Below are 17,479 nucleotides of genomic sequence, written 5' to 3' on the forward strand. Positions count from 1 at the left end.
AATTCTCCAATTGTCAGGATTAAAGATGTCAAGAACATAAAATTTTCCGTACGCGAGCGGCGAACGCGAACTTCCGCAAATGTTCGCGAACGGGCGAACCGTGTGAACCGCCATAGACTTCAATAGGCAGGGGAATTTTAAAACCCACAGGGACTCTTTCTGGCCACAATAGTGATGGAAAAGTTGTTTCAAGGGGACTAACACCTGGACTGTGGCATGCCGGAGGGGGATCCATGGCAAAACTCCCATGGAAAATTACATAAAAACAGAGTCTGTTTTTAATCCATAAAGGGCATAAATCACCTAACATTCCTAAATTGTTTGGAATAACGTGCTTTAAAACATCAGGTATGATGTTGTATCGATCAGATAGTGTAAGGGTTACGCCCGCTTCACAGTAACAAACCAAACTCCCCGTTTAACGCACCGCAAACAACCGCAAACAGTCCATTTGCACAACCGCAAACTCCCCATTTGCACAAGGTTGGATACCAAGCTAGCCATGTCCCGTTCCTTGTCCTCACTGATGACAACATCATCATCATCACACCGTATGTCCATGTGTGTAATTCACACCGTATGTCCATGTGTGTAATGCTGCCTGACTGAGACATATCCCTGTTATCTACATCCTCTGGCAATAATGGTTGCGCATCACTCATTTCTTCCAACTGATGTGTAAATAACTCCTCTGACAGATCAAGTGAAGCGACTGTGGTGCTAGTGTTGGTGGTGGCAACAGGCGGGCGAGTGGTAACTTGAGAGGTGCCCGAAGCAAAGCTGGAGGAGGATGGTGCGTCAAGGTTCCGAGCGGAAGCTGTAGAAGATTGGATGTCCTGTGTTAGCCAGTCAACTATGTCCTCAGAACTTTTCGAGTTCAGGGTACGTGGCCTCTGAACACTGGGTATTATTCTAGGGCCAAAGGGAATCACAGCACCACGACCACGACGGCCCCTGCGGGGTGGCCTGCCTTTGCCTGTCATTTTTTTTTTTCGATTAGTGGTACAATGCATGCAAGCTACTGTGACAACAGATATGAGTGGCACTGTGCACTGGCAGAAGTTGGCACACAGAGTAGACTGAGGTCTTCGTGCATCCAGCCCGTGCGCCCGAGGGTCATCCGGACTCTTCAAACAAGGCTTCCCCGACTGAGCTGTCTGCTCAAGGAGAGTACTGGATTCATGCTTCACACCTAAAGCGCTGTTGCGCTGTTTGACCCGGTGAGGTCGAGTAGAGTGCAACTTCCGAGGTTTGCGGAGTAGCCGAGGAGAGGGGACACCCTCAGGGCACTATAGTGCCAGGAAAACGAGTATGTTTTCCTGGCACTATAGTGGTCCTTTAAGGATCTAGTGACCAGCAGTTTACAACTGTAACTTCACCTTACAATGAAACAGTCAACAAATACATAAAATATAACGGTATAAGGGAATAAGTGTACAGCATCACATCACAACTAAAAGGGCAAGTGTGGATTCAAAAGAACACATAACCCAAAATGAAAAACATTCAGTCTGCAACAGTCATAATATGCAGGTACATTACTGCATCCTTATTCCCAAAACAATGCCAACAGAGAAAGGTTTCAATGACTGTGATACTGTCAAGATATTGAGTGGTACATGGTTTTCCAGTGGATATAATCTAATTGTGTCATGTGAATGTCATTTTCTACCTTCACATACACTTACTATACAAATTAAAGGCAATTGGAATTTGATTATTCCATGTCAAATATACAAATACAGGTTGCCTCATAATATTTAAAAAAAAAAAAAAAACGTGTATTTATTCATTTTTTAATTTAACTTTTTCTTTTGCCTGGAAACTTGGGTAGTGATTTCTATCACCCTTCCTAAGCAAAATTTTTAGTTTCTTAGCTTAGCAAACCCTCAATGGATTTTGAAGATTAATTAGGCAAATGTACGGTCATTAGTTACGCATCACTGAACTTAAAGGGACAGCATAGTCACCAAAATAGCTTTAGCTTAATGAAGCAGTTTTGGTGTATAGATCATGCCCCTGCAGTCTCACTGCTCAATTCTTTGCCATTTAGGAATTAAATAACCATTTCTGCTTAGGCCGTTCTAGCCAAACCTCCATTGGCTGTGACTGACACAGCCTGCATATAAAAAAAAGTGTTTCATGTTCAAATCAGATGTAAACGTGCTTTAAAAGTTTTTATTTCATGCTCTGTAAATTAAACTTGAATCACACACAAGAGTCTCCTGCAGGGTCCAGCTGGGGTCTCGCTGTCCTCCACCCACCCTGGACCTAAGACAAGAATCCAGCTTCCAGTGGGTGGACCTCTCCTACTCCAGAGAGTATAGCTGTTTAGCTCTTACAAGAGCTAGTGATATAGCAATCCAAAGAACAATCCCAAGAGCAGGGATTATAGCAGGTATAGCTGTTCCCTACAATCACGAGACAAGGCTCTGTGTTAAAGGGAAACTCCAGTGCCAGGAAAACGATCCGTTTTCCTGGCACTGGAGTGTCCCTCTCCCTCCCACCCCCCGATCCCCAGTTACTGAAGGGGTGAAAACACCTTCAGTCACTTACCTGAGGCAGCGGCTCCTCCTCCTCCGCGCCGCTCCTCCTCTGTATTGCGTCGGCCGGTGGGCGAGACTGATCCTGCCCACCGGCCGAGGAGACCTAATGTGCATGCGCGGCAATGCCGCGCATGCGCATTACGTCTCCCCATAGGAAAGTATTGTAAAATAATTTCAATGCTTTCCTATGGGGAAATGAGCGACGCTGGAGGTCCTCACACAGCGTGAGGACGTCCAGTGACGCCCTAGCACAGGTTTCCTGTGCTATGAAGGAGGAAGTGACCTCTAGTGGCTGTCTAGTAGACGGCCACTAGAGGTGGAGTTAACCCAGCAAGGTTATTATTGCAGTTTATAGAAAACTGCAATAATTACACTTGCAGGGTTATGAGTAGTGGGAGTTGACACCCAGACCACTCCAATGGGCAGAAGTGGTCTGGGTGCCTGGAGTGTCCCTTTAAGGGGGAAGAGAACTGTTTAATGGTAGCCACAACTGGCATTATATGCATGTTCCCATGCAAGGGGCCCTCACCCCTGGACCTGAGAGTAAATCACAGTAGAAACAAATACACAATCACATTGGCTCTCAGATCCAGGACACTTCCATGCATAATCCCTTCTCTGTACCTGGGAGATAATTGAGTCAAGCACTGTATTAACTCAATTATCTCCAGACACAAAAACAAAATGTTTTATGATATATTAAAAATACCCCCAAAACACATGGAAACCCCAATATAGTCATATCTCCTGATAGCCCCGATTTGGGGGACCAACATAACTAAAAATCACCCAGATCGGTTCAGAGTTTCAGGATTTCCATGGAAGTCTTAGTTTAACCAGCCGCACGCATGGTCCCATGCCCAAAACTGTTCCAGAGAATCAGGGCTTGCGGTCGGTCTAGTTCGGTAGTTCACAATATAACAGAAATACGAATGCAACCAGTTTATATGTATACTTAGTCTAAGTCTCTTGTTCAGGAGTGTGTTTCCACCGAACGCCACTCTTCTCAAATTAATCCAGTCCAACGAAGAGATGGCAGTCCCAGCAGTGCTCTGCTGTCGAGTGTGCGATTATAGTTCTATGCATTCGATGACCAAATGCCACTGTATGTGTTTGCGGCTAAAGATGGGCACCGCCACGTGTTCGCACATACGAACGACGGCCGCCCAGCTAACCACTTGCGGTTAGCGAGGTTAATAAGGGCAATAAGCAGCACACGACTGTTCTGGGTGGTCGGTCCGTTCGACAGGTTATTCGGTATACGAACAGCATTAGTCTAATCTGTTCGGTGAGCCCCATACCGAACCATAGAGGGGAAAACACATGAACAAAGCCTTTCCACAGTCCTGAACCAAGGTCTAGTACATGGGCCATAGTCCTGGGGCAAGAGGCCGGCAAGCGGACCCCACAAAGAACCAGTGGCGAGGTTACTTTCGCCACACTAAGTTAAACAGAATGTTCAATAAAGGAAGTATAAACATTAGATCTCAATTTACATTAAGTTTTTTTTGGAAGGCTATGCAAGTTACAAGCAGGAAGATGTGACTACAGTTGCTCCATTTTCCTATATGGTAGGAAAATGGAGCAGTGAGACAACAGGGGCAAGATCTATACACCAAAACTACTTCATCAAAAGAAAGACTATGGTGTCAGGAATAGAAACCTGTATACCTGACACTATAATCCTAATGTGGCTGTTTAAGTGGCCGGCCCCGCTTACATTGCGCTGAAAAGGTGACATTTTTTCCACATTGCACCTGCCACCACATGACTCAAACTTGATCATCAAAACCAATCCACTGCTTTCCCATAGGAAAGCATTAGGAGCCTATAGTGCATGTTTGGCAAAACACCAAGCTGCTCCAATCAGCATGTCCTCATAGAGATGCGTTGAATCAATAAATGGAATCCGAAGTGCTGCATATTGTGAGGCACTTAACTAGGAAGCACCTCTAGTGGCTGCCTGAGTGACTGCCCCTAAAGGTGTTACTAGCCACCAATGTAAACACTGCATTTCCTCTAAAAAGGAAATGTTGAAAGTGTGAACACCGCAGGGACATACTAAAGACACCAGAACCACTACATTAAACTGTAGTGGTTGTGGTGGCTATTGTATCCTTTTAATCTAAAGTTGTTTTGATGATTACAGTGTCAATTTTAAATAGATGTTAAAGGAACATGTAGTGAGCTTTCCAAAAACACGAACTTAAAGAAGAAAAGGATTTTATTGCTGTGACTATAGCTTGCTTTCTACTTTATTATTGTTGTGTTCAGCACCCACCCTAGTGACTCTGTCACAGCATTTCTTTAACTTTATTCAGTCCTTAATAATACTACTTATATCTAACTTGTTTTTTTCTGTTTTTTTCCTATTCAAACAGTGTTGAGCAAACATCACAAATACTTCTTCATCTCACAGCTTCAGAAGTAGAAAGCTTTAAAGAAGGACTCAACTTCTTGAGAAATAAGGAAAATGGGACAAATTTTATTATATTCAAAGAAGGAGAAAAAATGCGGGCATGCAAAAATTTGTGCAAACATCAAGGGGGAACTTTCATTAAAGATATAGAAGATCTGGATTGCAGGTAATGGTGCTCAGATTCAGTGGCAAATTGTAGTGGAATGTCAACACGGGAAAATGTAAAACATTTTCTTGAGACACAATATTCAAAAAAATATAAATCTTACAGGGCTTGAAAAACTTGTGAATGGCAAGTCCATATTCTTCTATATGATGCCTGCATGGGTGTGCACATTTAAAAAAAAATGCTAGGATGCCTCTCACATCATTTGTGATTTGGTTACCTCACTACCAGTAATATTATGGTAAGTTCAAAATAGCTAAAAAAAATAAATAAATAAAGTTGTTTTTTTTTTTTCTTTCAATTTACATAGCACAATAAAAAAATAAATAATAAAAATTAACGTGTAAAGTAGCAGTATGCCGCTATTTCATGATAGGCACATCAAGAAAGCGTTCACAATGTAGCCCAGCAATGTTAAAGTTTACTTACTAAACTCTTTAAACTCTTTTCAAATATCTGCTGCTCTTCCGTAAGGCTGTTTAAGTTTCTTAGGGCTGTAAATTGGAATTAAATATGGGGTCATTTTGGTTTAGCTGTGGTAAAATTCCATGCCTTCAACTTTGTAATATAGAGACAAAGACTTTCATTGTGGCGGTAAAAATAAAATAAAAAAATAAGCGAGAGAGAGAGAGAAAAACCAGACTACAGTCAGAAGCCAATAGCACTCTTAAAATTGAACTTTGAACTTGATAAAGCCTTATTGGCCTATGAACTTGTGCAAGGGGGCGTGACTTGACTGCTAATGGAGTAGGACGCACGTGGCTCGAGCTCTTAGGCCCCAACCCTCAACAGCCCTGAAACACGGCAATTTCTGACATAAACATGGGGAAAATTAAACGGGCAGCCACCCCACAAAAGGCCCAGCTCCTACAGCACCCCGGTCCCATGGATGACTACCTACCCACACCGCAAGGCCTACATAGTGCCTGGGACCAGGAAAGCATGGCGCCTACCTCCCCTGACTCTGTGATTCTGGAGGGCTTGACGCAGGGCTCCCTGGCTGGAGATGCCCTCTCCCAAATATCAGCTGACCTAGCCACCATCTCCGCAAGCATGCTCACCCACAAGGACAAGGCAGAGATGGTGACCGAGCTCTGGTCTGTCATCTGGGAGGAAATCACGGCGGTACACAATGATCTGGCGGCACTCGAGCAACGGTTGGACAACCTGGAGATTGATCGCTTGCAAATGGAACCACACTGCCAAGCTACTGATCTGGCTGCTACAAGAAAGGGCAATATCATCCTCGACCTCCGGTGACAGGTAGAGGACCTCGACAACAGGGGCCGGCGGAATAATATACGAAGTCTGTTCTCCCAATTACTCGGGGGCGAAGCACCGCCAAACTTCGGCATTGAGAGAGCCCACCAGGCCTTGCGGACCCCCAGGAGAGATTGCCTACCCAGAGACATTGTATGCTGCCTACTATCTTTCCAGCAGAAGGATTCGCTAATTAAGACAGCTAGAACACAGCACAGTATCTCGTTCATGGACAGTCAAGTCTCTATCAGGACTTGTCCATACTCACCTTGGACGCATGCTGGGCCCTGAGGCCAATCACACGTCTGCTGCAAGAAAAGAGAAGCCTGTATAACTGGGGGGTTCCCATTCAGCCTACAGGCCAAAGTGGGCAATCACTAGCAAACCATCCGCTGGCCAAACGATGTCCCGCACTTCCTGCGTGCAACCGGCCTCCCACATGTCACCATTCCCAATTGGATCTTCGAAGGCCTACCAGCACGTGCCACCGGTCCCACAGAGGCAGCACACAACATCCACGGAGGACCTGAGAGGTTGCCGCAACAGCGCAGAAGGGGCCCGAACGAGTGAGGTGAGGCCACGTGGGGCTGCCAGGAGCTAGACCCACCCCCGCCAGGTACACAGATCCTGCATGGACCAACACCAACCCGCAATGCTGGCGGGGTATATACTCAGTTGTTCATTGGCAAAGCCATCATCCTCACAACCTAAAAGCAGGTATTCCATTCGGCCAATACCTTCGTGCCAAGCGGAATTGCTCTAGTAACAAAACCTTTTTGAAGGAAGCACAGGAACTTGGGAGACGTTTTAGGTCACTTGGGTATCCTAACAGAATCATTAAAAAAGCATTCCAATGTGCCAGTTCAAAGGATAGAGCGACAAGTCTTAGAACTTCCAGACCAAAGCCTGAGAAACCATTAATATGCTGCATAGGCACTTTTGACCGATTATGGGATCCGTTCAGACAAATGTATTCTGACCATTGGCCTATGCTAACGTATGATGATGATCTGGCCATTCATATCTCTAATTTTCCAAGTATTTCAGCTCACCGTCCCAAAAACCTACTGGACATATTAGTCCATAGTTATCTGGAACCCAATCCCATTCAAAAAACGTGGCTCACTAAAACAAAAGGCGTTTTCAAATTTGGTTATTGAAAGGCCTGTGATTTCATAAAACCATTGAAAATCATTGAGTGTACACAGACAAAAGAAAGATTTCCTGTTCATTAACCCCTTAAGGACACAGCTTCAGAAGCTTGTCTTACGCTTAATGACACAAGCAATTTTTGCATTTTCTTGCTGTATGCATTCAACTTCAATTTGCATCTCTCTCGTTTATTGCACCGACGCATATTATATACTGTTTTTTAGAGGACAGAAAAGGCTTTAATTTGATGTAACATAATATATATATATATATATATATATATATATATATATATATATAAATGCTTATTTATTATTAAAAAAATACAGAAAAATGCAAAAAAAAGAAAAATGTGTTTTTTGTGCAGTTTTTGCAATAATAATGTGTGCCTAATTAGTGCAGGTTAAAGAAAGTAATTAAAAATAAATTCATTTAGTTGTTCTGAATTACAGAATATATAATGTGTCTGGGATTTTCTGTTTTTTTTTTGGTAGTTACAGGTCACAAAGCACAAGGAGTAAAATAAACTTTTAATATGGAGCGATTTTAGAATTTGGTATGTTTGTCTTGTAAGATTAATAGCCATAAAAGAAAACAAAATTGCCACACAAAAGTATATATTTATATAAAGTAGACATCACAGGCTATTTACCTAAGGTTGTTTTGACACTTTCTAAGTAGCCATTTCACCGCCAATCTCTGCTAAATATTGGAGTAAAATTTAGTATTTTGGGGTTTTTGGCACACAAACTTATAACAAAGAACTTCTCATGTGTATTTTGTAAAGTTGGTGTGTGCTATTCCTGTACAAGGTTTTATTATGTGTTCAGTTACTTCTGCTGAGTACAACGGTACCCCCATTGTATGTCTTTGGCACTATTTTGTGAAGCTACAGTGCCATATAGGAGACCTGTCCTTTTCAGTATTCACAGTAGAATTTTGAGAGGCGGATTTAATGGGCCTATGCTTCAATTTGGGGTATTATAGCAGTTTGACTGTTCAAAAAAAACCTCACAAAGGCCTACCATTTGTAAAAGTAGACACCTCAGGGTATCTCATATGGTGCATATTGTGCTTTAACATGCCCCCATTTTTTCACCAATATATGCCAAAGTATGTGGTAAAATATAATTTTGGGCATTTTTTACATATGGATTACATTTTTGCTGGGCATTTTGTACATTTCATATGTGCCACTAAGTTCAAACCCCCCACATTATGCTCAGCTAAGCCTTCTGAGTAAAACAATATGCCCAATGTATGACCTAGACACTATTTTGTGAAGTTACACTGCTGTAAAAGAGACATAACAAGTTAAGGTTTTTAAGTGTGAATTTTCATGGAGGGTTTTGATGCGTCCGTGTCCCACTTTGGAGCACTTGAGCAGGCTTCATACAACTACATACCAAAGGCATACCATTTCTTAAAGAAGACATCCCAGGGCAATTCAAAAGGCATTTTTTTAACCTTAGCGTGGGATCATTTTTCCGCTAGCTTGTACCAAGTGTAGTGATAATACGCATTTTTCTGCCTTTTTGACACACAAAGTGAGTTTGCGCAGTATATTTTTCAAACCTTATGTGTACTATGACTGTATAATACTTCAAATGTTGCTCAACTATGTCGGCTAAGTACAGCAATACCCCCGTATGTACCTTTGCCATGTATATGTGGACATTGAAGGGGCACATTTGAGACACAGCCATTCCAGTTTTTTCAAACTTTGAATTTTTACGCTGTGTCCATGTCCCATTTTAGAGTATTTTACACGGCTATATAATGCAATTACTCCATAAAAGCATACCATTTCTTAAAGAAGACATCCCAGGGTAATTCAAAAGGCATATTTTGAACCTTATCGTGGGATCATTTTTCCGCTAGCTTGTGCCAGACGGAGTGGTAATGAGCATTTTTTAATGTATTTTTTTACTTTGTAAAACTTTTTTTACTTTGTAAAACCCGTTTTTAAACTTTTTTTTTTACTTATTAAATGTTTTAAATTTTCTTAACTTTTTTTTACACTTTTACATTTTTTTCTAAACTTTTCTTTTACCGTTAACCCCTAACTAGCAGTAAGCAGCACTAACAGTAAATTCCCCATTTTCCCATAACTCCCACCCACCCCAGCTAGCAAAATATATAATTATAAAATATTTAAATTAATTAAATAAATTGAACCCCTGAGGGTTAAAAAAAAAAAAAAAAAAAAAGTTAATCCTCAGGGGTTAAAAAAAATTAGATCACAGTATAATACTGCGATCTGTATGTTGATCACTGTAGGCAGTGATTAACTGGCAGGGAAGGGGTTAATTTTTATTTAGACTGGTTAAAGGGGGTGGTATTTTTTTTTTACTTAAACGTTACTAAACAGTTAAACATTTTTTTTTACCTTTTTAAAGCTTATTTTAAAAAAAATTAACGTTAACCCCTAATTAGCCTAACACCAAATTCCCCAATTCCCCACTAACTTCCACCCATCCCAGCTAGCTAAATATATAATTTTTAAATATTTAAATTAATTAATACAATAAATTTAACCCCTGAGGGTTAAAGAAAAATAATAATTTTATAGCATGACAGGAGGCTTCATATTTGCTTAAGTCTCTCTTTACTTGAACTCCACAGCAGCACATTAACATAGAGAGATAAACACCAAAGACAAAAACATAAGGTATCTATATAAGGCTACTCCTTAGCCACCATTTCCTCTTTCTTTGCTGCTCCGCAGACAGTACAGGTCAGAGTACCACTGCCTCCTGTGTTATATGGGTGGCTTTGTGTCTATTATATGTATTTTGTGGTTTTATGATCAATGTCTTGGGTTTATAATATTGCTGCATTTATTAATGTGGTTGTTCTGTGCTTTGCTTTCTAATCTGTTCCTTTGCCCTTTGCTTTCATTTTTCTATATTTATTTTTCATTGTTTTGTTATTTGGTTGCTATTTGTGTTTTTCCTTTATTTTTTACCTGGACTGGTATCCTGTTGCGGTCGCCGAGAAGCGGTCTTCCGACCGCTTCCCGTGCCGACCGTCGGGACCGCGGAGAAAGACTCGAGCGGTCCCACGTGTGCCTTGTGTTGATTCCCGCCCGCCGGCTTCGTCCGCCGAGCGGGAATCCCCGTTTTACTCTTCTCCCCGCCCGCGTCCCCACTCACTTGCGCTGCATATCGGAGTGGGGACGGAGTAGGAAACTACTCACTTGCCGCGGGAGCCTCCGCTCCCGGTCGCCCTTCCCCCGCGACCGCGTGGTCGGGCAGTGAGTGCGCGACTCTCCTCTTCGTTTGCCGCGTGTGTCACTGCCTTATTAAAGGTACAGTGACTAGTTTTTGTCCAGTTTGTTCCCCCACCTCCTGGGCAGGTTGGGGGTTCGGATTTTTTTGATGACAGTTCTCTTTTCATCCCATGTGAGACAACTCAGTGAGCCCTGGCATCACAGATTATGCCCCATATCTGAGGGTCCCAGGTTCAAATCCCCTCTCCTCTCCAAAGTGAAGAAATCAATATAATTTAGTTTCAATTCTTTGAATGTGTGCTTGCCCTGCAGGTTTCTCTATGGACATTGTATTGCATGTTACTGTTTTTTTTTTTTTCAACACTTCTACATGGCACTGCGTGCCTCCTGCATGTGACCCTGCCTCACTACCCGCTTATTGAAATAGGACTGCTCTGGATCCCGCTTCATCCCTACCCTGCACACCCTAATAGTCAAGATTCTACTGCATGTCTATAAGGATCTACATTTCCGCCTGCAATATTGCTCTGGGTCGGTGCCGCCCGTACCCTTATACTGGCCTGCCTTGTCTGTGCCTTTATGATTGGCCTGTTTTGTCTGTGCCCCTTGATTGGCCTGCTTTGTCTGTGCCCCTTGATTGGCCTGCTTTGTCAGTGCCCCATGATTGGCCTGCTTTGTCTGTGCCATACTAAGCATGCTATTGGCCTGGTGGCTCCATACCCTGGATAACGGTTTGTTGAGCCTGCATGCATTATTACTTGCCTCTGCCAATACTAGGGGTGCTGCCCCTATCGCCTGCTAATGATACCTGTCCTCTATCTTCGTAGGTATCACGTATCATCGACTCAGACATTATGGACGCCTCTGCATAGGAGCAGAATTTGCAGGCTTTAATTAAGGCGGCTGTGTCCGCATCTGTGGAGAAGGCCCTGGCTAGGGCCCTCCCTCAACCACATACGGACAGGGGTGTGAGAGGAACCCCCCATTTGGCCGAAGACTCGGATGAGTCAGACTCTCAGGAGCGAGAGTGGGCAAGTGCGCAAATGTGCTATTGGAAGGGTGAAGGCCCTAAACCACGCTCCCGGAACGGCAAGGCTCCGGCGAAGCGACGTGGTTCGAGGTTGGCAACCTCGCCGGCCAGGCGCCGCTGCCTATCGGGCGCAGGGGAGGAGGCCTCCTTACCCCCCCCCCCCTACCACGGCCGTGCTGGATGAGTGGCGGGCAGACCAGTCTCCCTCAGATGGAGAAGATGATTGGGATGAGGACCGTGGCGAGGGTCCCGGTCGGCGCTGGGAAGAGGAAGACTCGCCACCGACTGGGCCCCCACGACGAGGTTGGGGGACGTTACCTTTTTGGACACTACTGGAGAGACTCTGTTTGACCCTCGGTCTATCCGACACCCCAGATCCTCGGAATAGTCACTGCCCGACCACTTGGCACAATTCGTGCACTACTGGGTCCGTAGACCCCTTGAAGGGAGGCCTGCTAGAAGCTGGGCCGGAATGCCCCAGACTGATACTGCCGGACAAGGTGGCGGTTACCCGGATTTTGACCCCTTGGTGGCCACGTATTTGACCCGTACGGGTCGAGACCCCGCGAAGGGTGTGGAGCGTAGTCTCCGGTCCGCGCAGGACAAGCAGCTGGATATGCTGGGCCCTCTGTGCCGGATGTTGGCCCTAGTGGACGACACTGGATCCGACCACCATGAGGGCCTGGGCGTTTGTTCCATTTGCCTGCTGGGCAACGCCAATGTGGCCCTTTGCACGGAACCCAGGGAGACGGCACTCCTCCGTATGGACAACAAGCTGTCGGAATTGGGATCCAAGGAATTGGGTCCCCTGGCTAAAGGTCTGCTGTTCGGGGAGCCTTTCATTAAGGAACTGCTGAAACCTGTCAATCTGTTTGCCTCCCTGGATAAAGCGCAGTCTTCGATCAGGAAGGTCTTCCGCCCACAGTTGTATTCAGACGTATGAGTCCTTTGGACAGTGCGGGGTTATGTCATAGACTTCCACTCTCCCCCTACACAGGTTGGACCTCCGAGGACCCCCGTCATCACAAGAGACCAACGTTCCTTGATAGAGGTGGAAGTTCGAGCTCTGCTCGCCTAAGGCGCAGTACTACGGGCCCCGGATTTGGGGGGTTTCTTCAGCTCAATTTTTCCTAGTAAGAAAGAAGTCCGGAGAATTCCGTCCAGTGATCAATTTAGGAGAATTGAACACCTTCGTGGTGTACAACCACTTCAAGATGGAGGGCGTTCACCTTCTTCGATACCTTCTCTGGCCGGGAGACTGGTTCACGAGGCTGGACCTGAAGGACGCTTTCCTTTCCGTCCCGGTGAACGAGGACTGTCACAGGTTCCTTCGCTTCCGATGGAAGGGCATTCCATGCCAATTTACATGCCTCCCCTTCGGCCTCAGCTCGGCTCCTTGGTTCTTCACCAAGCTCCTAAAGCCGGTGGTTGCCCGATTCAGATCGGAGGGTGTCCGCTGCATAATATATCTGGACGACTTGCTGATCTTTTGTGAGGACCCCTCCAGGCTCAGATATCAAACTCGCTCTGCGATCTCCTTGTTGGAACATCTGGGGTTCGTGGTCAATCTGAAGAAATCGGCGTTCGAGCCTTCCCAGACGGTGGAATTCTTGGGTTTCGAAGTCGATGCGAAAGAGTGCGTTCTTCGACTACCCTTGGCGAAGTTGGCGACCATTCGGAAGGAGATAAGGCGGATCTTATGGGAAGACCGAATTCCCCTCCGGACGTTGGCTCGCGTGGCAGGTCTCCTCTCGGCCTCGATACAGGCGATTTACCCGGGCCCGCTCCATTACAGGGCCATGCAACGACTGAAGGCTCATTTTCTGCGCAGGAGACCCTCTTACGATCAGATGATCTCCCTGTCTCCGGACGTGAAGACCGAACTGCGCTGGCGGCTCCTGCATATGTCCGCCTGGAACGGCAAGGCGATATTCGGACCAACCCCGGACTTTGTGCTGGAATCGGACTTTCACATCAGGAATCGGACTTTCACATCAATTGCCTGGAATTGATTGCGGGTTCATTTGCGATTCGGAGCCTGGCAAACCACCTGTCGGACTGCTGCGTCCTCCTTCCGATGGACAATGTCTCTGCGGTGCAATACATCAACCGCTTGGGGGGCGCTCGATCTCTAGCTCTATCGGAGGTGACGAAGGAGATTTACAGCTTCTGTTTCCAACGCAACATCACCTTACAGGCGGAATATCTCCCGGGGGAGTCAAACCTGACGGCGGACTGGTTCTCCAGACATTGGCGGGATGCCAGCGACTGGAAACACCTGCGATCCGTCTTCATCGAACTCGAGAATCAGAGGGGCCCGTTCATTTTGGATCTATTTGCCTCCAGGACGAATCACCAGACCCAGAGGTACTTCAGTTGGCTCCCGGATCCGGCGTGCACAGCGGTGGCCGCTTTTCTCCAGGAATGGCCTTCGCGGGAGCGTATGCGTTTTCCTCTGTTCGCTATGATTCCCAGGGTGTTACTACAAGTTCAACGTCAAAGTGTGTCCTTGGTGTTGCTGACTCCGCTGTGGCAGAGTCAAGCCTGGTTCCGGAGCTCCTGGATCTCTACTGTCAGGACCCTCTCCTGTTACCGTCCTCTCGACTGCTCCTCTCGGACTCCCGGGGCAACCCTCATCCGCTGGTGGGAGACGGCCACCTACTCCTGGTGGCCTGGACTCTTTCAGGGGTGCCTGGAATGTAGAGGAGTTATCGCAATCGGCTAGAGACCTTCTCTGGGATTCCTGGGCTCCCGGGACCAGGAGGTGTTATCTTTCGGCATGGGGTTCCTGGTGTCGCCTTTACGGGTCCTGTATCTAGCGTACTGAATATTTTGTCTCATCTCTTTGACCTGGGTCGGTCATACCACTCGGTTAACGTGGCTAGGTCAGCTATCTCGGCGGCGCATGTCCCGCTTTGAGTTTTTCCCATCGGCCAGGATCTGCTAGTCTGCGGACTCCTGCGTGGAATGAGACTGGCACGCCCTCCGGCGCCCAAGTACTCTTCCCTCTGGGACGTACGTTTGGTTTTGACGTTCCTTCGGGATTGGCCTGAAAACCAGGACCTCTCTCTTCGCCAGCTTTCGGCAAAATGTGCCCTTTTGTTGTGTCTGGTCTCGTTCAGACGTGTTTCGGATGTCCGGGCCTTCGATGTCGACGCTTTCTCGTTTTCTCCGGAGGGGGTCTCCTTCAAGGTGGTTAGACGTACCAAGTCGGATTCGACGGTTGTATCATACCCTTACTTCAAGGACTCGCCTAAGCTTTGTGTAGCGAGGGCACTGGCTCGTTATGTTGCGGTTACCGCTCCTTTGCGCTCTTCTCATTCTGGGCAGTTGTTGATTTCGTATGTCAGACCCCATAAACTGGTCTCGTCCCCTACACTAGCTCGATGGATAAGATGGCTTTTGACTTTGGTGGGCGTGAATGCGACCTTCGGAGCGCATTCGGTTAGGGGCGCCGCAGCTTCCGGAGCTTTTTTGGCAGGTGCTGCCTTACAGGACATTTTGCGTTCGGCGGACTGGTCTCGGGAAGAGACTTTTCGCCAATTCTACTTTAGACCGTCGGACCATGCTTCTTTTGCTTTGCTGTTGGAGCGTTAAAACAGCAAATATGAAGCCTCCTGTCATGCTATAAAATTGTAGATTATACTAGCTTTAGTGTAACTATAATCTTAATTTTATTAATGACAGGAGGCGAATATTTCCCACCCAGTTTGGTTTCTCCCCCCCTTGTTTGGATGGATTGCATTAATTGTATTTCTGTTGAATTGTCTGGTTACCTGGGCTAGGTCTGGTAGTCTGGGGTGATGTTTGGGGTAGTGGGGGAAGTGTCTGTTATATTGTATTGACGGTAGTTAGTGATGGATCTCATGTATTTTATCCTATCAGTACTGGATCGTGGGATTTATGTTTTATCAGTACATTTCGTTCACTAATCAGTGTTTTTCGACTCTGTTTATTTCGTTTCAGTTTAATGGTTCGACTTCAGTTCATAGAATCAACTGTTTGGCGGGATGAAGATCAAGATCATTTGTTATCCGTAGTATTTCCAGATGGCATTCATTGTTACGTTATGTTGTTCTTTTATATGGTTATTGTCATTGTTGTGTACGTTACGTTGTCGCAGCATGAAAGAGGAAATGGTGGCTAAGGAGTAGCCTTATATAGATACCTTATGTTTTTGTCTTTGGTGTTTATCTCTCTATGTTAATGTGCTGCTGTGGAGTTCAAGTAAAGAGAGACTTAAGCAAATATTCGCCTCCTGTCATTAATAAAATTAAGATTATAGTTACACTAAAGCTAGTATAATCTACAATTAACCCTCAGGGAAGGGGTTAATTTGATTAAAACAGTGGAAAGGGGGGGTGGGATTTAACTTTATTTATTTTTTTTTACACCAGGGGGCAGGATCAGTGAAGATCCGTCTCCCTGCACTTCACACAGAACCCGGAAGTGCAGGTAGGCGGAAGGTGAGTATTTGAAGCACATGTGCTCCCTCTGACATGCTGTCAGAGCGAGCACCGGTGCTGGGGCAGCCCGATCGGGTGCTCCCGGTCTGCCTCTACTACAGAGGCAGACCGGAGCACCGTTAACCCCGCGATCGCCGCGATTGCGGCGATCTGGGGTTAACTTTAGTAAATGACGGAAATTTTCCGTCAACGGTCCTTAACTAAAGGACAAGGTTGACGGAAAATTTCCGTCACCGGTCGGGAAGGGGTTAATTGTACCTCCACCAAAATTGTTTATGTAATTACGTGCAGCTGTGGATTGCAGTATGTGGGGAAGACCTATCAGCAATTCAGGCGAAGGATTCTTCAACATGTAAACACAGTAAATAATGTAAATATTTCGACCCCAGTTGCCAATCACATCAGAAATTTACATAACATCTTAAATTCCAAGCACTAGAAATGATTACAATGAACTCCAGGAAAGGGAATTTCAATTTGAAACTCCTAAAACAAGAATCCAAATGGATACATACCTTCTGTACTCTGGCCCCTAGAGGCTTAAATGAAGAGTTCAATTTTACTCCCTTCATTCATGGTTAATGCAAATTTTAACAGCTTAACCAACACAGCTCTTTTCTCCATTTTCATTATTATTTTTTATCATTCATCCTTTTTTAATCAATTTTTACTTTTTCTGTTCAAATAGTATAGTGTAGTTATTAATTGGCATTGAAATTGTCCTTAACTTTATATATCAATAAGACATCATTGTCTATTTTACTACACATATTTATTATCCATTAAGGGCTTATTGATTCTTTATTTACTGGTAACATCTATATAAACATCATTTTATAATATTCCTATAAGTACGAGAATCCAGGAGTGATTCTTTTTATTCAATTATTCCTTATTCATTAATTTTTTCTGTTATTATTTTTTAAGAGATACCTCACAATTTGAGTATATTATGCGTCTATATATTTTTTCTTCATGGACAACTTGCGAATATATATAATTGATTTTCTACTTTTGGTAGAGCTATATACCTGTTATACTAATGGTATCTTTAAGAGCTCTCTTATTACTGGTATGTTAATACTGAATTCGTATCTACTTATATGAGGTACATTTATTTGTTACTCTTGGAACTCATGGGGGGCTTTTATTATTATTTGATTTAATTTATCATTACTTTCTATTTATTATTTTTCATTTATTAATAA

General features: G+C 44.7%; 1 protein-coding gene across 2 annotated transcripts in view; it reads left to right on the plus strand.

Annotated features, from left to right (window-relative positions):
- Window positions 1-17,479, plus strand: part of LOC134608650 (cytidine monophosphate-N-acetylneuraminic acid hydroxylase-like) — a 273,312-nt gene that overhangs the window by 97,853 nt on the left and 157,980 nt on the right. For both annotated transcript variants that reach the window (XM_063451660.1, XM_063451661.1), the window contains exon 2: window positions 4,928-5,131. In XM_063451660.1, coding sequence (XP_063307730.1) covers window positions 4,928-5,131 — 204 coding nt within the window. The remainder of the gene's footprint in view (window positions 1-4,927; window positions 5,132-17,479) is intronic.

The sequence above is a fragment of the Pelobates fuscus genome, chromosome 4 (assembly GCF_036172605.1).
Source record: "Pelobates fuscus isolate aPelFus1 chromosome 4, aPelFus1.pri, whole genome shotgun sequence".
Lineage (NCBI taxonomy): Eukaryota > Metazoa > Chordata > Amphibia > Anura > Pelobatidae > Pelobates > Pelobates fuscus.